General features: G+C 42.5%; 1 protein-coding gene across 2 annotated transcripts in view; it reads right to left on the bottom strand.

The window, feature by feature from the left end:
* Positions 1 to 3,160: 3,160 nt before the first annotated feature.
* Positions 3,161 to 22,710, bottom strand: part of c3-2 (complement component C3-2) — a 67,726-nt gene continuing 48,176 nt past the window's right edge. Inside the window, 15 exon segments of one of the 2 annotated variants that reach the window (NM_001105083.1) lie at positions 3,161 to 3,598; positions 3,736 to 3,880; positions 8,210 to 8,293; positions 8,367 to 8,459; positions 11,762 to 11,851; positions 11,939 to 12,041; positions 12,274 to 12,363; positions 12,440 to 12,530; positions 12,605 to 12,653; positions 12,724 to 12,805; positions 16,578 to 16,640; positions 16,726 to 16,881; positions 16,962 to 17,039; positions 17,246 to 17,331; positions 17,452 to 17,602. In NM_001105083.1, the coding sequence (NP_001098553.1) occupies positions 3,457 to 3,598; positions 3,736 to 3,880; positions 8,210 to 8,293; positions 8,367 to 8,459; positions 11,762 to 11,851; positions 11,939 to 12,041; positions 12,274 to 12,363; positions 12,440 to 12,530; positions 12,605 to 12,653; positions 12,724 to 12,805; positions 16,578 to 16,640; positions 16,726 to 16,881; positions 16,962 to 17,039; positions 17,246 to 17,331; positions 17,452 to 17,602 (1,503 nt within the window). In that variant the 3' untranslated portion in view covers positions 3,161 to 3,456. 2 annotated transcript variants of the gene reach the window in all.

The raw sequence follows: 22,710 nt of genomic DNA, 5'->3' as shown, positions 1-22,710 counted from the left end.
GGGTGGGGGCTGCTCTCCTGGTTGGGCCGGGGCTGCATTCTCTGTCCCCCCATGCCTCCCTGCTCTCTGGCTCTGGGGGCCCCCGTGGCGGTCCTGCTGGCCCTGGCCTGGCTGGCGGATGTGATCGCCCGGGGTCGGTTGTTCTCTGCCTGCTGCCGTGTGGCGTTGGGGGGTTCTGGCTGCTGCGGCGGGGATCTTGGTGTGGGGATGGCTGGGTACTCTTCCTCCTTCTTTTCACATTCCACCATCCATTTTAGAAGAACATAAACACTCACTTAAGCACAGGTGTTAGCTCACCTTTGCACAAATAGTTTGTATGAGTGAATGAAATATCTCACACTAGTTGGTTTGAAGGCATAAGTATGCGTGTGTGAACACTATCTATATGGTGTAAATGTTGACATGTGGACATTTTTGCAGCCAGCAGGTATGTTTATAACGTTCATTTGAGTGTGTGTGTGGACAGGCCCCGCCCCTTCTAGTTTTGTATTACATTTGAACCTCACTGTAATGATTAACATCCAGAAACTTGTCTTATGCTGCTTCATGGTTTACCCCCCCTCCACCTATAATCACCTTCTTACCCCCCCTCTCTAATATCTCTCTTTCTTCCTCACTCCTTTCCTTTTCCGTCCGGTCCAACACAAAAGATTTTCAAATATGATTAAAATGAATAAGGTTTGGCCTAGATTACAAAAGGGGTTTATTCAGACATACCTCTGGTTTGTCAGAAGATTTATAACCCCTGTTGTTAAAGTAAAATATGTCCAACACAAGAGGCCTTCAGCTCTCATCTGTTTGCCCACCTGTTGGACAGGACAATTTAAAAACAAGAAAAAAAAAACACGGAATTTAACGGACTCCACCGTCCAACCAAATAGTATGTGATTTCAAGGACCCAGCCGTTCGTACTTACGGAATTTCACAGGACTCCGCTGTCCTTTCCGCTGTCTTTCTCCTTCGGTATACCGTCAACCTTTTGGACTCCAGCCAACGGGATGGGCACCAGTTCCAACAAAGGGTTGACTCACATAGGAGTCAGCTGTGGCCACAGCCTCCTGGGGCCCATCACGCTCGCTGAAATCCTCAGATATGTTGGTATCCGGCTCGAAGGGACCATTTTAATGTTGGGTTAGAACAACCTGCAACATCACAAAAATTCAAAAAGGAAAAGAAAGACAAACAGTCCAAGGTACTTCTACGAGGAGAGCAGACACAGATCTACCCAGTAAACAATCTCTTTCCACTCTGACGCATATTCTGCTGCACTTCCCTTTTATTAAGTTGTTTTGGGGTTTTTCTAAGTTACGCATGCGCTGAGCTCTAAGGAGGGGAAACAGATAAAAACACAGCTGCAGCGCTGTAAGAAACATTAACAGCAACACAGAGGCAGGCATAAAGGAATGCAAAAGTTTTTTATTCATGATGTAAGAAAATATACTGGCCTGGCCACAAGCTTCCTGCTTTGCTCCATTCTAATGCATTCACTAGCAGACAAATAGATCCATATGCGTCTTCATTGTGCTCGTCTGAGCTGACATCTGGCTCCAAACTGGATAGTTCAAATATTGTTCGCCATTTTGTTGCACCAGCAATGTTAGGTTGAGTTTGTTAGGGGCTGTAAGCTAACGGGAGAGCGTGTAAACATAGAGCTCTCTACAACCGGGAGGGAAGAGGGGGAACACTCTAAACCAATGGTCCCTCCCACAACTCAGAGGCTAAACAACTACTGTTGATCTGCAGAAACATGTTCTAGAAAATAATTTTTGATTTTGTCTGAAAAAGGCAAAATAAGAATCAAAACACCACTGGGAAACCTTTTACAATAAATCAAAGATGGTCAGACTGGGCTTTTAAAGGACAAATCTTCACTAACACTCATAAATTGAACATTCCTCAGAAATTGTTTCAAATTCTTTTTGCAAAGTAGACCAACTGATCTTTCTCCTCTAATGTCAGTCACTGATACACATTCCACTCCCACCCTCAAATTGTTGAGTCATCAGGGCGAACTTTTAGACACTGTTCAAAAGACCAATTATCTGAAAGATCAAAGAATCATAGCTGCTTTCAGAAGAAACATATATCTCTGTGATCAATTGGTGAAGAAAAAAATGTGTTCTTTCACTCAACCAAAACCCAGGGCTTTCATTCAATTTTTCCAACACAGGATGTGGATTTATAGTTTCTACAACGTTCATCTGTCACTATGCAGCAGCAGTCCACAGTACAGGAATTGATAACTTGCACTAAGTGTGGGATACAGTATGTGGATGAAACAGGGAACACCTTGTAGGTCAGGTTCACTCAGCACTGACCCACATAATGAAACACAAAAACACACACACTCATGTTGTATTGTATCAGTCAAATCTGTCCAACACAAGAAACCCTCAGCAAACGTCTGTTTGTTCAGCTGGACAGGGTTATAGTTATAAAAATATCAATAACAGTTCATTTTTACTCATTCAAACAAGTCTGTGTTTTTCCATTTTCTTTCTTTTAATTGGTTATACACTTCCTATTTTTGTCACACAACCTCAAAGTAATTTTTTTACTCTAACACAGTGGTCTCCAACCACCAGTTCGCGGACCTGAACCTTTTTTTCTTTTTCATTTAAGTTTTCACAATCTTTTATTTTAAAAGATCTATTATTTTAGAAATAACCAGATTCTGGGCAGAGGCCCCAAGGAAGATCCAGGACACGCTGAAGAGTCTCTCGGCTTGCCCGGGAATGACTGGGGAGATGGGAGTCTGGACATCTTTTTTTAGATAGCTGCCCCTCACCCGCTCCCGGATGAGTGGAAGAAGATGGATGGATGGATGGATGGATGGATGGATGGATTAATTCTCTCAGTCACACCTTCGATCACTTAGGCTGTAAAGTTTGGTCAGGGGACGAAAAATGACAACATTTGAACAATCTTTTATTCTGAAAAAATTATTATTATTTTTTTAAATTGACAGGAATCTGGTGGAAACTTTTCAGTCACTTGAGCACTAAAAGTAGCTTGCCGGCATGTTACACGAGAAAATTTCTATGTGGAACGTTTCGTTGCAAATGGATAAGGGATTAGTGCATGGACAGAAGAACAGATGGAAGAATGGCTTGCTTACAACTTCAAGACAAAAAAAAAAACAACTGTAGGCCACCAGGAGTTCTGCTTAAAATATGGATTTATTGCAACAGGTAATTTCCCACACACGGAGCCTGTTTATATAGTACTCACAACATTCATTGCCAGGATATGTTACTAGAAATTTGTGTTACACTGGTGTTATCTGTTGTTATTATTAATATTAATTTGTTTTTTCTGATGATCACAAAAAGGTTTTTTTTAATCGAACGGAAATTAAGCATCCACGGCAACCCCCACCCATTTCCACTGGGCCTTGGTAAAATCCCGCAGCCACATAAAGGTTGGGGAACACTTTTTAACAGAAAAAAAAAATCTTTATTGCTGACATGCAAACACTCTGTACTGTTCTAGCATCTCATCTAAGCCCAGGCATGTGTCTCTGTGTTCATCCCCTTGACACTCCTCTGCTGTTGGCCAATACTCAATCCAAGTTCTTTCTCCAAGGACGTACTGATATCTGAAAGCAAAGAGGAAGTGGATGAGCGATTAAATCTCGGTTCAATGTGTGGTTAAAGTGAAAACCACAGGTGAGTCCAAGTCATGTGAATTGTATGGGGATACAAGTGGACACTGATTTGCATAAACCAAACTTACGTTTGCTTTTTTTCATCTCTGTGGATGTCTCTGGATGATCCCATGATTAGGTATGTTTTACCTTTCAGCAGATTCAAAGCATCTCTGCAATGGGGATAACTGAGAAATGGCCGTAGTTTTCCCATGGGGCCAACATCTGTACTTCCTGTAATAACAAAGGGAGATGTGTGTGTGAGGGGATAACTTACAGAAAAAATAACCTTAAAAATTCAGTCACAGGCACAGACCATCGCAAATTTAGGTGCCAATACTGGAGATTAACAATCCAGTCCTAATGTGTCTGACATGGAAAAAGCATATAATGTAACTGTGCCCCTCAGGATATATTGTGAGGAGTGTGATACATAAACAGTTATTGATACTTATTCCACCCTGTTAATAGAGTGGGAACTTTGATTCTGTAGCCAACAGTGAGTCAAACTTTTAAAAGTATACCCCCCCTCTCACTTTATGGACAACATTATTTCAGCACAGCCGAAAGGAAGAAGGGTGTCTCTTTGGGAGTATAAGAATACCCTCTGGTGTTCACTGATGAGTGTGGAGAATCAATTGATAAGAATCAGCAGCTCCAGTTAGTGGCCATGGTTCCCAACCAGAAAAAGATGAAGTTCCTTCTAATGCTTAAAATAAATCACTCTGCCAAGTAGTTTAAGATTGAGAACTTTAGCATTCTGTTCCCAATTTATAGACAATTGAAATATGAGATTCACTGATAGAATGGTGGAGTGTCTGCAGTATTGCATTTGTAATTTTGTTCAGATTGCTGTCTACAGAGCTACGGCCTACAGCCAGCCCTGGGGTCTGAGCAAGCAACCAAAAGCATAGCAATAAGGATTCTTCCTGTGTGTCCATTGACTATACGTGAGAATTAGACAAATTGAGTAAAAAATGGCAAAAGGAAGTCAATTCATCTAGTTTTTCATGACGTTGGAGCAGACAACTTCAGTAAACAGTGAGTAATCCGAGTTGGTCTGGGTCAACATTTTGAGGTTGGCTATTTTGACATATATAATGACTGAGTAATAGCTATCTATTTCTCAATACTCTGTGGGATTTCATTTTTTTGTGACCAGCAGGTACTTCCTATTTGGAATGTGAGGAGGAACGATTGACTCAGTCTAGTTCTCTTATACAGTCAAAGTGTGTGATCCAGGCAAACCCAGCCCAGAAAGGCAAAATATGATTCCCTGTCTTTAACCCCACAACCGTCCGGTGCTGTCAGATCTTGGTCATCAATGTGGGATTAGATTAAGGAATGGGATGTAAAGTGTCTGCGAGGAAAGAACTCTAAAGTTGTGCAGGAAGCTGAGCTGCACTGGCATTTGATAGATAGTTAGTTGATTTCTAAAATAGTTATGTGTATTTCTTAGGGATTTATCGATACATGTAGTTGAACCGAACCGTTTCGATACGGCAGTTTTGGTTTGGTTCACTGCTGTACCATTTCGGTACGTTTTTTCTTTTTTTTCCGCATATGCACTGTAATGACCCAGCTGCTTTTTCGGTCATACCTGGGAAACAAGAGCCGAGCTGCCAGTTAACTAGCTGCGGGGGCTAATCTTGTCCCATACTACACAAGCCCTAATATAGTCTCAGAGGGGAAGGGGTGGACTGTCAAGGTCATTGCTCATTCTCCTTTCTGACATTAAGATTCATTTATTATGAATCCAAATAAATAGCATAACAAACATAAAGGTCACTTCCCTTCACACCTCTCTCAGTTTTGGCGAAGAATTCAACACACAACATTTCAGACTTCCCTTGAGTCTTAGTGGCTAGAGGCGGGGTTAGCCGCCAGGCACAAGATGACAGCTTTTCGTGAGGGACTCACCACAGTGCTACAGCGGGAAGTGGCATTCCACGACAAGGGATTAACTTTGTATCAACTCATGGCTCTCAGCATCAAACTGGATAACCTGCTGAGAACCCAGCGGCCACAGAATCCAGCCTCAGGGAACCATCATGCCCATCCCACCGTTTCTCCTAGGGGTAGCTGACTCCTACGGTTTGATAACCACATAGTGGAAACAAAAGCTTTGATTGACTCAAGGGAAGAATTTCATTGACCTAGCTTTTTCTCACTCTCATGAAGTCCCTATGCTAACCTGCGATGCCTGGGTGGTGGTCACTGCCCTAGACGGAAAGCCCTTGGGGTCGGGCCAGATCCAGTTCCTGACTCAGGACATCACAGATGTCTCATTTGATCACCATCATGAGTCGCTCTGCCTCTTCGCCACTGAGTCCCCTGCTTGTCCTGTCATCCTCTGTCTGCCTTGGCTAGAGAGGCATGATCCAACCATAAACTGGTCAGAGCACAGACTCCTCTCATTGCCGGCGACAATGTCTTCAGGCCGCAATGACGTCTGAAAGCTGTGCTCCATCGAGGTTGATCGCAGTCACCACCCGCGCTGTGATCAGTGTAACAGAGTAGGTGGGGGGTTGGCAGTTCAATACGTAACACAGTCACTTGACTGCAAACAAGCAACGGGCCATACAGCTCCCTCCACACCGGTCCAACAACTGTGCCATTGACCTCCTGCCCAGAGCTATGCCCACTCAGGACAGGTGTTCCCGCTTCGTCAACCTGAGTCAGAGGCCATGCAGAGGAGTTGAGCTTCATCCGACCATCAACATCCCCAGCCTCATCTTCTTTGTCGCACAAAAAGATGATGGTCTGAGACTGTGTATTGACTACACCAGCCTTAATGAAGTTAATGTTAAATATCATTATACTCTGCCTCTGTTTCCTGCAGCTCTGAAGCAGCTTCGCACGGCTCGCGTCTTTACAAAGCTGGATCGCCTCAACCCTTCCTGGTTCTCACTGACCACAAAAAACTGGAGTACATTAAATCCGCCAAGCGGTTGAACCCACGACAGGTACATTGGTCTCTGTTTTTCTTCTGCTTCAATTTTCAGATCACATATCGACCAGGGTCCAAGAATCCTGATGCACTGTCCCGTTTACACAAATGAAAGAAGGACCTGTCACACCCGAACCCGTTGTGCTCTAAACATTGTTTCTAGTTCCTGTTCAGTGGGACTTAATGACAGAGTTATCTGAAATAAATTCCACAGAGGCTCCACTGTATGGAGCCTCTGTGTATGGAGAGGCTGAGTAGTAGAGTAGTGGCCCAGTACCTAATCAGATGTGCATCCTGCCAAATGGCTAAGTCTCTTCGACAGCTTCCGGCAGGCCTCCTGCAATCAACTGCCCATACCATAGCGCCCTTGGTCCCACAACGCGGTGGACTTTATCACAGATAAAGTCCCCAGTTCACATCACGTATGTGGCGCAAGATGTGCAAGGGTCCGGGCATTAACGTGAGTCTGACCTCCGGCTATCATCCTCAGTCCAATGGCCGAGTGGAGCGCTTGAAACAAGAAATAGCGCGGTTCTTCCACACGTACAGTAGTCAACATCAAGAGGACTGGAGTTGGTTCCTGGTTTTGGCGGAGTAAGTCCAAAACTCCTTCAAAGTCTCTTTCACTGCCACGGGGCTTTCGCCCTTTCAGTGTGTGCTGGGGGATTATTGCGACATCCTTATCCATTCCCTGATCAGCGACTTCCACCAAAGCCACACAGACTGACCAGCCCCCCGACGTCGTGGTTGACCTCGGCATCGGCGGGCCCCTCGATTTCAGAGCCGCTCGCAGGAGGGGGGCTCTGTCAGAAGTCAGATTTCTGTCTCCCCCTCTAGTGACCAGCGGGAACCATCTCCAGAGTTCTAACCACACTTCCTGAATTCTACACACCTGACTCTCATTCACTCAATCAACCACAGCATACTTTAGCGCTGCACTGAGCTGAGCTCAGTGCAAAGTATTATTTGTGCCATTTCCTTCCTTACCGAGCATTATATTTGGACCCGAACTTCTGACCCTGACTCTGTTTGCCTGTCGCCTGCCCCGAATTTCGCCTAGACTATTGACTACCCTGTCTCTCTCCTGATTATCTTATGCCTGTTATTGACCTCTGCCTTTCTGACCCTGCTTTAGCTTTGTGGACTTCTTGCTGAGCTAATAAATCTGCTGCATTTAGATCCAGCCGTCTGTCTGTTCTTGTGATAGTTATTGGATTTCTCTGCTGGTCACTTTGTTCATAAGAATTACTGTGTTTGAGCAGAAGGATGTTCATCACATGAACTCTTGGCAGAAAGGCAGGGATACATTTGGTATTCATGTCATGTGACCTTAAACCATCTCTCTTTTAGAGGGAAAAAGAGCTGTAACACTTGGTGGTGAGTTCAGCTAATTAATGGACATGCAGTCCAACAAACTTGTCAAACAGATGTGGGAGTATTGTATTGTGAATGTCTGGCTAAGCCAACCCATACAATGGTATTTAACTCTATTAGTGTTAACCCAATAAGCCAACCCCAACCCATATCTAGGAGAACAGTTTATCAGTATAAATTGCACAGAAAGTAGCATTGTTGGTGTCAGAGAGAAAAAACAACTGCAGATTATCACCAACCTTCTTTGATGGAGTCCTGCACCCGCATGGCATAGATGTCTATAGACGGTTTTTGGACAACATCTTCCACCAGAACTTTGTACGCTGTAAGGCGACGAGAGCAGCTGTTAGTCTCAAAATGTGCAAAGTGAAGATGCACACTCAAACAGTTACTTACCATATTCAATTTTGCTGCTCTCTGTGCTCTCACAGATTTTAGATGTTCGCTCATCGTTGCTGATTTGACCGTTCTTCTGCATGCTGCAGTTCTCTAAAAACAAGCAAAAAACAGTGAGCAAAATGTCTGAAACACAAGCAAATAACAGTGTAAATTTCACTGCAACTAAAAAAAACAGCTGACTGGTCTGCAAGAACGTCTTGTGCAACCACAAAGAGAAAAATCCACTGCTTTTGAGTGCCAGTCCAAAGACAGGTATATACAACAACCAGCAATATACAAAAAAATAATAATAATGAGTCCAAAGGCATGTATTTTGTTTTAATTATTGTTATTTATATTTATTTATCTATTAATTTACATTTTTAATCAAGAAAATTGGTTTATTGCCATGGTCAAAGACAAATTTCCATTCTTTTGAACAGACAATAAAGTTATCTATCTTTAGAAAGGGTTTAGTCAGAAGGGGCTTCCGATGTAGAACAAAAGCCAAATCAATCAAGCAAATCAGTAACAGAGCTTTCGTACTAGTTCAGTCATGGCCCATGTTAAAAGATTCCATTCTAATACCATTTTATATGTACTGTGGTGTTTTGGTGCTTGTCTTGGATAGCAGGGGTATTTTTTCTACATCTATACTCTGACAAAGGCAGCATGCAGATGTATGCTTTTGTTTGATGCTAATTGGTTCATGTCACTCTTTTAAATTTTATTTTAAATATAAAGTCGTGGATGGCAGATAACTTCCTACAGCTCAACTTGGACAAAACAAAATTTTTATAATTGATTCTGAAGACAAGATAGGGGTGATTTTACCACATCTTCAGAATTTTAAAACTTTTCACTATGTGAGAAACCTGGGCGTACTTTTTGACACTAGCTGAATTTTATTCCACACATTTAAAGTGTCATTAAATCAGGATTTTATCATCTTAAAAACAAGCCAGAGTCCGCCCATTCCTCTCTCTTGCCAGCACAGAGGTGCTGATGCATGCTTTTATTTTTAGTCACTTAGATTACTGTAAAATTCAAACTTACAAATATAACAGAACTCTGCGGCACAAGTTCTGGCACTCCCCTGTGTGTGACATCGCACTACTCTCAGAGTCAGGTTTGTTTTATTTTGTTTTTGTTATATTTGTTGCTGTCTCAATGTCCGTAGAGTGTTAGATCACATCAAGTACAACCGGGAAGCTCTGTTAAGGCTGGAACAAACGTGTCACAGAGGATATTATGACACAGATATCCTGAATCCCTACCCAGAGCTAAAACCCCACGCTGGAACCTTACCGCGACAGGCAGCAGCAGGCTCATCTCCCAGAACCCAGAAGCCACCATGCAAGCGCGGAAGACGGGGAAATACAGCACGCAGGCTATGCCGGCTGGCTAGCCGCGGGAGGCTAACACTCCCAATCATTCTCCATGCCAACGTACAATCTTTGGCCAACAAGATGGATGACCTCATCAGCAGGCTGGCAGCACAGCGACACATCCAGGTGTGCTCTGTTTTATGTCTCGTTGCTCAGACAATGGACACCCGAAGAGGCCATAACATCAGTGGGATACAGTGTTAAGAGCGGGAAAACGCACGACGGGTAGACCGCAATGTTGATTAAACAGTCCTGGAGCTCTGACAACACCTCTGAGTCTTGTTCTGAAAATGTGGCTATCACTACTGCACCAATGAAATGCCTGGAAAAGCTGGTACTGTCACACATCAACTCCTTGTTCGACAAATCAGTCGACCCCTATGAGTCTGCTTACCACCCCAAGAAATCAGCAGAAGAGACAGTGGCCCTGGCACTTCACTCAACCCTGCAACATCTGGATACCAAGAACACTTATGCCTGGTTACTGTTCCTGGACTACAGCTCTGCATTCAATACCATTAGACATTCAATCCCCGGAACCTGACTGCAAAACTCTCCAAACTGGGAATACCTACACCCACCCGAAACTGGTTACTGGACTTTCTCACTGACAGACCACAGTTGGTGAGGGTGGGAAAGAAGGTCTCTGCAGAGCTGACAGTAAACACCGGAACACCACAAAGCCCTTCTCACGGTACACCTATGACTGCACCTCCCATCAACATCAGTAAGTATGCAGACAACACAACCGTCCCTGGTTACATCAGAGGAGGGGACGACGTGCATACAGAGACCTGGTGCGCAAGATCACCATCTACGGCGAGAACAACAACCTTGTTCTCAACGTGGAGAAAACAAAAGAAATAATCGTGGACTACAGCCGTTCACCATCAACGGGACTGTGGTGGAGCGGACCGACTGCCACCGGTTCATTGGTCTGCAGATCACAAACAGCCTAAGCTGGGACACACTAAGTGCAATGAACAATTAACTGCCACAATATGTCAAACAAATGACAAAAGTCCAAAAAGGAAAGGTTTAGGACGCTGTAATATTTATATTTAATCTTATATTTTGTATTTTTATTTTATTCTTTTATTTTTTACTCTGCTCGTCTATTTCTTAAATTTTGTCCTTCTTATTTATGATACTTGTTAGTTTGTTATATGAGCCCCCGTGGACCCCGAGGTCTTCCAGTGTTGGCCTTTTAGTTGTCCCTAAGGTAAGCACCAAAACTTACAGTGAGGCTTCATTCTGCCACAACTGTCCTTGCCTGTGGAAGAGCCTGCCAGAGAACCTCAGGGCCGCAGAGATTGTAGAGTTTTTAAGAATAGGATCAAGACATGCGTTTTAATTTTGGTTTTAGTTGATCTTATCTGCTTATTTATTCTATTAGTTTTAATCTGTATTATTTTAAGTATTTCTTTTTATTTTCTGAATAATCCTATTCTCAATTTTATGTTTTTTAATTATTTTTAAATACATTTTATGTATTTAATTGTCGCATCTTGTCCTGATTTTAGCCCAAGTGTTTCTTGTGGGGATATTTTCTACCAATGTAGTGGTTGTTGCCACGGTCGTCGCCCTTGCTGGGGCGGCTCAAGTTTAACATTAAAGCCTCATAGCTGTGAAGTGGAGCCCTTTGCTGTCCTGGTCTGGGTTGGCACCATGGCAATGTTCCTATGGCCAGGCTGGCTCCTGGTATGAAGAGACTCCCAAAAAATACTGTTTCCTCAAAGCAGAGCCAAACCTTAAGTTTCTTTTAAAAATTACTTATATTAGTATTCATTGTGTGTGGGGTCATGGGTCGTATGTGTTAATGAAGGGGAGTGGGAAGGGTGAAGGGTGGGTTATTGTTTTATTGTAATATTGTGCATGTTTTTTTTGTTTTAAATGTTAAAGCGCTTTGAGTTGCGCAAGCCATGAGAAGCGCTTTTTTTTATAAATAAAGTTTGATTTGATTTGATTTGATTCTTGCCTGGTGTCATCAGTGGAATTCCTGGGACACAAATGTAACCAAGTTACCTTCTGCACATGTGCACTCGTCATCTCTGCAGAGCTGCAGCAGCTGTCCTCCCTCCCTCTCTGGATGGTAAAACTTCACGCAAGGTGTTTCTGTGAATAGAAGAAGGGTATTCATAAAATTGACTTTTATCTTCACTTATCTTTACCCTGATGAGAATAGAGGCAGCCTGTACTTACGCTCATAATATTCATAGACAGACACCGCTGCTGGCTGAAGAACGCCCACCTCCATGGTCTGCTGAACCCTGAAACTGATCTCCTCTGGTCGGGTGTGAGAAACCTGCAGGTAAATGTAATTCAGAGGTCAGTAATTTGCTGTCATTTAGGAATACTCTAATCAGCCTGCAAGACTGTTAGCTGAATGGTCATGTGAGCAGGCGTGTTCTTTCTAAGTTTCAAATTCTTCTGCTTGTGATCTTGTTTAATTTCACAGTTGTATGATATAAACGTTAGACACAGGTCAGATGATCCAGAACATGCAGACATTAACAAGAAGCAGCCTGGGGTCAAACCTTATCCAGGTAGATGATGAGTGAGCCTCGTTCTGACAGAGCTGTATCCATTTCATACTTGCTAATGATGGGGGCTCGCCCTCCAGACAGCTACAGACACAAGTACAAGTCATCATTGGTTTTGGGCACTCAGTGAATCTCATCTTGAACGGATTTACAGTCTTACAGCTTTTAGGTCATCTAAGTTGGGAGTGAAGCCTGTCTGCAAACCGATGTCTAAGATGGACATGGCGGCATCACGATCACTGTCCTTGTATCTGCAAATGAGAGCACTATGAAGAAACTGAAGAGAATTACAGCCAAGCAAAAACAATATTACTAGTATACTTACAAAACTTCTATCTGAAGCTTGTAGACCTTTTGATTCCCAATATTCTTATCTGTATGAAGAAACTTCCTATTATATGACTCCCAAAGTGAAACAATAAAACTCTAGAAACAGACAGTTACCTGGAAGCAGCTGCACTGACATGTCAAACTTCTGGCAGTCACTTTCCTTTTCTTCAGGCAGAGCATAGTACAAGGACACCATCTGACCAACAGGACAAGCAAGATAAATGTGCATAGTAACCAAAGCAAATCAAAATCATGGAAATTGTCTGCACATAGTAGCAGGCAAAATGGAGAACCAAGGGAGAACACCCCCCCCCCCCCACACACACACACACACACACAAAAAATAAGATTTTTGGGTGCAGCACTATGGTTTTAAAATAAGAACCAGGATTGAAATAATCTTCCCTCTTCCCATTTCAAAATCCATGTTCAAACAGATTTCCATACAGGAGGTCAGCTTTTACAGCTTGTCCCAAATTATTATGCAAATGACATTTTTCTAAATACTCAATACAAATGACAGCCTAATTTTTAAGTCCCTAACCATTAGAAAAGGGGTGCTCATTAAGTCGATCAGTAACTTACTGTGACAGTAAGTTAAAATGTGATTCAGCTTCTGTAGATCTTAAAGAAATTGTCGACTCAAATGTAGCTCACGTGCCGAAAATGTGTGGAAACCCCTGCATTAGAGTATATATTAAATAAATAAATAAATAAAATAACCAGTCTCTGTTCTTTAGAGGAAACCTTTTTTTTTACTTTTCTCCCTAACTGGGTAACACAAGCTGAATGTCTTGCGCGTGCGACTCCCTTCCTCCATATCCTACACACGCACATAGCGAAGACAGTGCTGCCTTCAGGACAAAGAAACACACACACACAGCCTGCTTTTCTCCTTCCTATTTGCGCTGGCGAAAACACCTGCTTAAGCACACACGCACACACACACGCACACTCAGTGTGTGTTAAAAAAAACAGCGAAATCTGAGTAAGTTTTTATTTATTTATTATTTTTTTTCTGCGTAGCTGATAGCTGCAGTTCAAACAGGTGTTCAGACATTTTGTAAACAATGTTGTGGGGACCTGGGCCTTAGCCCCGCCTAAGGCCACTAAGACTCATGGGAAGTGTTGATTCCCAAACCATGAGTTAAGGCAGCTGTGAAGAGAAGTGACCCTCATGTTGTTATGCTGTGTGTGCAAGGAAACCTCGCTCCTCTATCTATAGCTCACCTACTGAGAATGGTACTGGTTGTAAGATTAGAGGGGTACAGGCAGTTTTCTAGTGCATCCAGTCAAATTACAACTATTCTCCAGCTGGCCCATATTATTTCCTGGATCCACTCACCTACTTCCGCTGCGCCCCACAACAACACATTAGGCGCACCGCCCCCATAAGGCTACAGTCTGGAGAAAATTTCAGACTTTTAAGTGTGTCTTAGAGTCGTGAAAATACGTCCCTAACAGCGAGTTTACAGAGAACATTTTGTGTTCAAGACAATGAAAAGTTGTATTCAAATCAAAGACCAATCACATTTGCAACAGAAATGTTAAACGTGCAACTAACATTTACATGTTACATTAATATTTTTTGGGTTTTGGAAGTCCAACAGATACGCTATACATTTTACATTCTTTCTCAGTCCAATATGAATCTGCTATGTTTATAAAAAGATACTGATATGAGACATGAAACACAGTCAGTAGTTGATAAATGTATTGAGTTCACATGTTCATTGTGGCGCTGTGTGATTCATTAAAATAATTGCCCCCCCCCCAGTTAATTTTATGACGAGCTCTGGAATAATTAGTAAAATTACTGTTATCACTACATAATAAACTGTCAGTTTGTGTTGAAAAACGGTTTTTGGCCAATACCCAGTTTCGCCAGCAGAGGGCGCTGACCAGCAGAAGAAGCCGGGGCAGTATAGTGTAGGGACCAAAGCTATTCGGCATGCAATAGTTATCGGTCCTTTCGACTGAAGTTAATGTCACATTAGGGTAATCCCACTTGGACAAATGATGTAGCGTTGAGATCTGCTCGGGGGTCTACACATTGTAATTTTGCATTTATTTTGGTAACCTAAAGTTCTTTTCCTTCATAAGTTGTGTCTTGCATTATTCTTTGTAATATTTAGAGAGAGATTTTGCCACAACCCACTTTGTAAAAAGAAGATGGCTGTTAGAATGAACCTGCTGCTCCACACGAGCGAGCCGTGTCTCTGGCCAGAGCAGCTGGAGTCCCGTAGCTTCTTTTTCACAGGCAGGGAAGGTGCTATGTTATAGCGTGCGATCTGGAGAAGGGTTCGGAATGCAGTGTCTTTGGCTGCTCTTTGTAAACGAGCTGCCAGACTCGAGAGAACCGTGTCTTCCGGGAGATTTATCTCCAAGTAGAGAAGCGGCTTTGGGACGATGTGTGCACTAGCGGAAGCGTCCAGTGAATTCGTGTTTCCAGTTGGATCCAGACAAAATAAAGGCTGATGCTATTCCAGTTTAAGATCAACCGCGGCTAAAAATTTTGTTAGCATGCATTAACGTAATCCTAACCCTTCTTCCGGGTCCGTTCTGCCAAGAATAAAGCACCGGGCGCCCAGATTAAAAAAACTATAAGCATAAATGCACTAAGTAAGAATCATAACAATAATGAAAGCACATTTGGAAGATAATCTCGCTCTACGTCGGAGCTCTGTTTGTTTCTAACGGACCACATAATAAGTAACGATCCAGCTGGTACGTCACTGTAGCAGGGAAGCAAGAGCCAAGCTACTAATTACCTGGCTAAGTTAGAGAGTGCCCCATACACCCCATACACCAAATGATGTTGAACAAAGAGGGTGAAGCAAAGGCAGTTTGTGCAATCTCCTTTCTTGCATCAAAGCCCATTTATTTGAATATACCAACAAATAGGCAAATAGCATGCGGGTCACTTCTGCTCACAACCCTCTCACTCAATGTTTTCACCCAAGATTCCCCACTTCCCATGAGTCTTAGGGGCTGAAGGAAGGGCTAACCCCCAGATCGCCACAATATCTTCTTCTATGGTAGTTTAGTAATTTATCCAGACCAATCATTATCTGACACGTCATTGGACCAACGGACAGCCAATCACATAATATGACGTCAGCAGTAGTCTCAGGAACCCAAAGGACCCCGAACGGTTATTGCAGGCCGAATGGGTTTGGCACCTACAATGGGATGAATGAGTCAGCAGAATACATGACCATGTGCGCTCTTTTTGACTGAAACTTTGTATATTTTGCAGGTAACTTGGCTGAAATCAACACACAAATGATTTGTAACAGTGAGGATGTTTTAAGCGCTTTAGAGAGGAACATAAGTGAAGTTAATGCAAGTACATGAGTATGTATTCATTACTACAAGGTTTTGTAAAATGTTTAGTCGTTTCCTTTGTGTAAAAGCATTATAGGCTCTTATGTAGGAACTTCAAGTGTTTGCTAAGGGAGTAATATGCATTTTGTATTTTTTGTTTATTCATTAAAATAATGTAATCAGTAATACAATGCAGATCTGTACCAGTGCTAGCACAATGTATACAATACTAATAATGGATACATAAGCTCAGACCCAAATTACCTAACACGCTTGCAAATATTTGATAAATAAATACAGTTCCTAAAACGTACATGGCCTGTGTAAATAATATTACTCTTTGTTGAAAGGATTTGAAAATTCAATGGTAGGACTTGGACTCGATTTGAGACTTATGGGGCTTCATTTGGGACTCGACTTGGGACTTGCTTGCTTTAACTTGGGACTTAACACAAGACTTGAGGACAAAGACTAGAGACTGACTTGTGACATGCAAAACAAAAATTTGATTCTATCTCTGGAAACCTGTCCTGTCTCTACAATTAATAATTGCTCACGTCATTGTTATGTAGGTCAATGAGGCTACAATTCACATTTAAAGCACAGATCTAAACCCCTTCAAAAACAGATGCAGTCCTTACGTTGACAACAGCTTCTCCCGATCCAGTAGCCTTCACTTTTATATCTTTGTTTATGTTTTTGATCTGCAGGGACAGACTCAGTCATAAATAAACAAACAAAAAAAACGAACAAACATAGAGCTTATGTGTTTCAGCAGCAGGTCCTCACATTAGAAGTTCTTGTAGCATAGCTGTTTTCACGGGTGAATTGATATTTGTCAGGCTTTGATTTGCCTGGCAACAAGACATCCACTTTCAGATCATACTGTGGTTCTTGAGCGTTGGTCCAGTACTCTGCTAAAGCCTGGTACACAATAATTGTAGCCTAAATGAGAGAGGGGGAAACAGGTTTAGATTTTGAGTGTATAAACCTGAGAGTACAAAGAAGTCAAAATTATTTCGAACCTGGGTGGATCCATAACCCCCACCAACAAACTGCTGCTGGTTGAACCATCTCACAACAGGTCTGGCATCTTCAAAAGACTTGAGATCAACACAAAAAGAGTTATACAAATATACACCTCATGTTTTTGAAGTTATATAACCCCTTATTGTAACAGTAACAAACAAAATGTCATCTTTGCTTACTTCCTGATTCAAGGTATAGTTAAAAAGCTGCATATGCATTTTTTTATTTTTATTTTTATTTTATTTATTTCTTAAATTATGTGAATAAAGGATGAGCTCACCTTGGTTTTGACCAAGGCCAAAAGAGCATAAGCTGTGGCCTCAAGGGTAAAGACGTGCCTCCCAGGAACAGGCCAGTGGGACAACTCTGAGAGATGAAAGCAAAACCGTTACCGTGACACACCCCAAACAGGGACATGTTATAGGTTGTAAATCCTAGAATCAGCAGCATTGAGTGATGCTTGTTGAATGATTTCTGTTTCAGCACCTGGAGAAACGAATTTGTAGAGAATCTGGCGGTTTAGTTTTCCCTCATTAGCCAGAGCATATGATGTCATGGCAACAGCGTAAGGATTTGTAAGGCTGGGAAGTCGTTTCTCCAGGTAGGCAACTGCCCTGTTAATGCTGCCTGGCAGGTTCTACACAGGAGGGGGAAAAACAAATGATTAGAGATTAAAGTTTCAGTGGTTAAAATCTGGAGTTCAATAGAGTGAAGACAGGATTTGGGAGGACTGCCATTTTGGGGTTCCATTTCATTACTTGTACTAGCACTAGTACCAGTTTTAGTAACGTCTGTGTATTATATGCAGACTTGCCAGGGAGTTTCCCACAAGTCCTTCAGGAAATACGCTTCAGGAAAAAAGCATACTTATGCCTTCAGACCAACACATGAAACATTTCCTTCAGTCACGCAAACTGTGCAAAGGTAAGAAAAGACCTGTGCTCGAATGTGTGTTCATGTTCTTCTAAGGTGGATGATGGAATGCAAAAGGAAGGAGGGTGCCCAGTCATCCCCACACCAAGATCCCCACCGCAGCGGCAGCCAGGAACCCGCACCATCCGCCACCCAGGCCAGGGCCACCAGGACCGCCACAAGGACCCCCAAAGCCAGAGAGCAGGGAGGCATAGGGGGATAGAGAGTGCAAACTCCAACCCAATCAGGAGAGCAGCCCCACTGCCGCATCCCAGGAGAGAGTACTAAAAGGTGCAGTTACAATTGGCAGGTAGGGCACCGAGAGGACATCTCCTGATTACTCAAAGTGATGTCCAAACACCCTCCCTGCCAAGAGGCCCTAAATGTTTAAGGTGCAGTTAAAATTGGCTGGTAGGGTGGTGAGAGGACATCTGCTGCTTGTTGGCAGAGATGCCCAAGCACTCCCCCTACCAAGGGTCCTACATGTCTAAGGTTCAATGGCTTGCACAAATAAAAGAGGGGAAAGAGGACAGCCCTGTATAATTCCACGTCCCAAGGGGAAGTATTTCGAGTAGTCAATATTAGTGCGAACATGTAGGTGATGTATATAGTAATTTGATCCATGATAATAGTTTCAAGCCAAAGCCAAAGCGTCTTAGAGTCTCAAACAAGTAAGGCCACTCCACCCGATCAAAGGCCTATTTTAACATCCATGGAGATGAACATTTCGGGGGTGGCAGTTGGAGAGGTGCAGTATAAAATATTCATAAGCTGCCCAATATTATGAAACGAATGTCTGGTTTAATAAAGCCAGTTTGGTCAGGACTGATTAATGTGAGCATTATCGACTCCAAGCGTTTTGCTAAAATTTTAACATCTGCACACAGCAAAGATATAGGCCCATAACTGCTGCAGCATTAAGGATCTTTATATTTCTTTAGGATGAGGGAGACTGTGACCTGTCGCAGAGTAGCCGACAATGCACCAAGATCAGCTGAAGCCTGTAACATAATAAGCATTAAAGGGGATAGTTTATCCATAAAAAACGTTAAAAATTCAGATGGGAACCCGTCAGGTCCAGGGCATTTCCCACTCTACATGGACATGACACTGTTATTTGGCAGTAAAAGGCTTATCCAATTGAGCAGCTACATCTGGTTCGACTGTTGGAATATTAAGATCTGAAAAGAAGGCTTCGTAACGTTTCTCATCAGGAAAACATTCAGAGGTGTATAGAGCAGAATGAAAATCCCTAAATGTATCATTGATAGTTTGAGGGTTGAATGTGAGTAATATTTTGAGCTGCTGTTGACTGTCTAATCTGGTGTGAGAGTAATTTATTAGGCGCATCACCAAATTCATAATAGCTATAAAGGGTCCTGAGTACTAATTGCAATGCCTTATCTGTGGCCATTGAGTCAAATTCTGCCTTTTATATAAGCAGTTTCTTCGATATATTAGCACTGGGGGATTCTGCACACTTATTTTGCAGTTCCGATATAGCAGAGTTAAGATCAAGGCTCTTTTGTGAGGCAATCTTATTTTTATAGGCACTGTATGATATTTTTCCCCTCTCAAAAATGCTTTACATGCTTCCCAAATTGCATTTCCAGATGCATCTGGTGTATTATTAGTGGAAATGTAAAGGTCTAAACACTCACTAATGGGCAGCATTACCATGGGGTGTATTCACAAGAGTTGACCGCGGAGAGCAAATTATTATCAATGAGGAAAAAATCTATTCTAGAAAAAGAGCTGCAGAAAAAAGAGAAATGCTTAAAATTTGGATTAAAATGAAGCCACACATCTGTGACACCATATTGTGACATGAACAGTTGTATGGCTTTGGAGGATTTGGACACAGAATAAGGCCTAGATGAGGAGCGATCCAGTGCTGAGTTAAGGCAACAGTTAAAATCACCTCCCATTACAAGCTGACTGTAATTTAAATTAGGAATTGAAAGAAAAAGTTTCTTAAAAAAATTCCTCAATGTCAAGTTTGGCCCATAAACATTCACGAATGTAAGACTTACCACAAATTCTGTCTGAAACTATAATGTAGCGGCCATTGGGGTCTGTTATTACCTCAGTGACACAAAATGAAACTGATTTATGACTACAGCAACACCTTAAATCATGAGTGATAAAGTTGCCCAACCCAACCAAACTGCATCTTCAAGTGGTTCAAGTGGTCAGCTAATTTCAGATGAGTTTCCTGCAAAAACACAATCTTTGTGTTCAGCTGATTTAAATGACTGATTACCTTCTTCGTTTTAATTGGAGAATTTATTCCCTTCATATTCCAACTAACAAGCCGTATAGCTCCACCAGGAGCTGGTGGGACATTAGGACCCACCATCTGTTTAGGCTTCACAGGCTTCATCCTGTGTTTGACTGAGGTGTTTCTGGCCCGAATGCTCTGATAATAATAAACTTAACAGAAGTTGCACAGGAAAAATAATAACAGCAAAAATAACAAAAACACAAAAAAAGCGTAAAGTAAAAACTGACCCTCTGATAAATTTATCAGTAGATTGTAATCCTTCCTTAATCCTAACTCCCTGCTACAATGGGGCTACTAAGATGTAAGAGCAGTTCAGTTTCAAGACAGCAACCCTATTCATCCACAAACCTAGAATGTAAAGAAAGAACACTTCCTGTTTTCAGTTTAGCTCATAACATTAGCTCAAGTCACACACAAAAGAACCGATCAGTGAAATATTCGAATTAGGCAGACATTTGTCCAAACAATGCAAAGCGTAGTCAACTCTGTTTAGGAGACGTTGCGCGTGTCCTGTACAAACTTTTCAGCCGCTGCTGCAGATGCAAAGCACTTTTTCTCCCTGTCCGGCATAGTGATGCGTAGTTTGGCTGGGAAAAGTAAGGATGGCTGGTCTCCTCTCTCATACAGCAAAGCCATGGCAGTGCGGTACTCGTACGCAGCTTCAACACATCCGGACTGCAGTCATCGTAGAGACGGATTGTGTGTTCCATGTAGGATAAATCCTTCCTTTTACGGGCTTATGGATAATTAAATTTTTCACCTTGAAACAGTCTAAACAGAGAATCACAGGACATAGTTTGGCTCCCCGCAGCGGCTTGGCCACAGGTACTCGATGAGCTTTGTGCTTATCTGGAGGTGTGGGAAGAATGTCCGGACCAAATACTTCGCTGAGGAGCTGCGAGAAGAACGCACTAGGGCAGGGGCCTTCCATGTTATCAGGTAGGCCGATCCAGGTCTGCCCCCTTTGATTGGAGCAGATAATTGTCTTTTTGCAGCGTTCTGCACTGCTTCTCCACGTCTGTAAGACGTTGTTCAACTGCTCCAGCGTTGTCCTCCAATGATGTGATACGATCACCGTGGACAACAATATAAGCCTCTATGTTGGCCAGTTTCGTGGCAAAAGTTTCATATGAGGACTTACACTCAGGGGAGAGGGCCAATTTGTTTTACTCCAGCAGAGATGTGATGTCTTCCAGGACTAAGTTAGCGCTAGCAGCGGCTAAGCCAGTGTTGTGCCCCTCTCTATCAGTTTGTCTAGTCTTCACCTTCGACATTTTAATACAGATTTGTCAGGAGTAGTTTCGGGAACTAGTTCATAATCCCCAGATGTGGAATCAGGAAGGTGTTTACAAGGTAATAAGGTCCAAGTTAGAAATGCCCATGTGGAGCAGGTTCAGCACGTGCGTTGCTGCTCTCACTCCATACCGGAAGCCACCAGAAGATGCAAACTCCCTTTGCAGTCAATTACAGCCTGAATCTGGAACGCATAGACATCACCAGACACTGGGTTTCATCCCTGGCGATGCTCTGCCAGGCCTCCAATGCAACTGCCTTAAATTCCTGCTTGTTCTTTGCGCATTTCCCTTCAGTTTTGTTTTCATCAACTGAAACGCATGCTCAACCGGATTCAGGTCAGGTACCGGTATTTGACTTGGCATGCTGTATGTGTAATGCAATTCCCAATTGACAATTCAATTTTGCAATTCAGGCTGGGAATATGTAAAAACATATTGCAATTTAGAATTCAATTTTAAGATTTACAATTCAATATGACAATTTAAAAAGTAAAATATTAAATAAAAACAAAATTAATTACTTTTTAAATTGTCATGGGTTTTTGAAGTAATAATGCAAATGACAATGCATTTTGCAATTTACTATTCAATATTAAGAAAATAAATTTCTATACATGGTTTGGTTTAAACTCATTTTAAAGTAACTTAACTTTTTCATTGTAAAATGCCATGCTGCTTTTGTGTTAGAATTCCAACAGAATTGCAAAACAGCGCCCCTGGTGTAGTGCATTTTCATTTGCACTCTATGTGTTTCAAAATTCAAACTATCAATAAATAATTTCAGATTATGAACAGAACCGGTGATAAGGGGCAGTCCTGCCAGAGACCAACATGCGCCGGGAACAGGTCCAACTTACTACCGGCTGCTGCGGCAGTCAGAGACTAGACAGCCCTTAGAAAGGCTACCTGGACCCCATACTCTCAGAGCACATACTTTCCTCAGGACACCATGGGGGGCACGGTTGGGTTTGGGGAGGCCATTTAAACCAATCCCATCTCTCCAGGTGCCACTGTCGACAATGGAGTCCTCCGTTGTTGCACTTTTCTGTACCCCTTCAAGAGACATCAAAAAGGGTGGATACTCCAAACTGCTGTTTGGTCTGTAAGCCAAAACCACAGTTAGAGACCTACCCCCCTCCTGTCCCTACCAACACACCAAGACAAAAACTGGTTCTTGTGGTTCCAAAGATCCCACACCAAAATAAAAAAGAAGTTGAAGTTGTTCATGCATTCCAATGCAGTGAAGAATGTTCA

Source organism: Oryzias latipes, chromosome 1, assembly GCF_053564925.1.
Source record: "Oryzias latipes strain Hd-rR chromosome 1, Olatipes_Hd-rR_3.1".
Taxonomy (NCBI): Eukaryota; Metazoa; Chordata; class Actinopteri; order Beloniformes; family Adrianichthyidae; genus Oryzias; species Oryzias latipes.
This window is presented reverse-complemented; position numbering and strand designations above follow the sequence as displayed.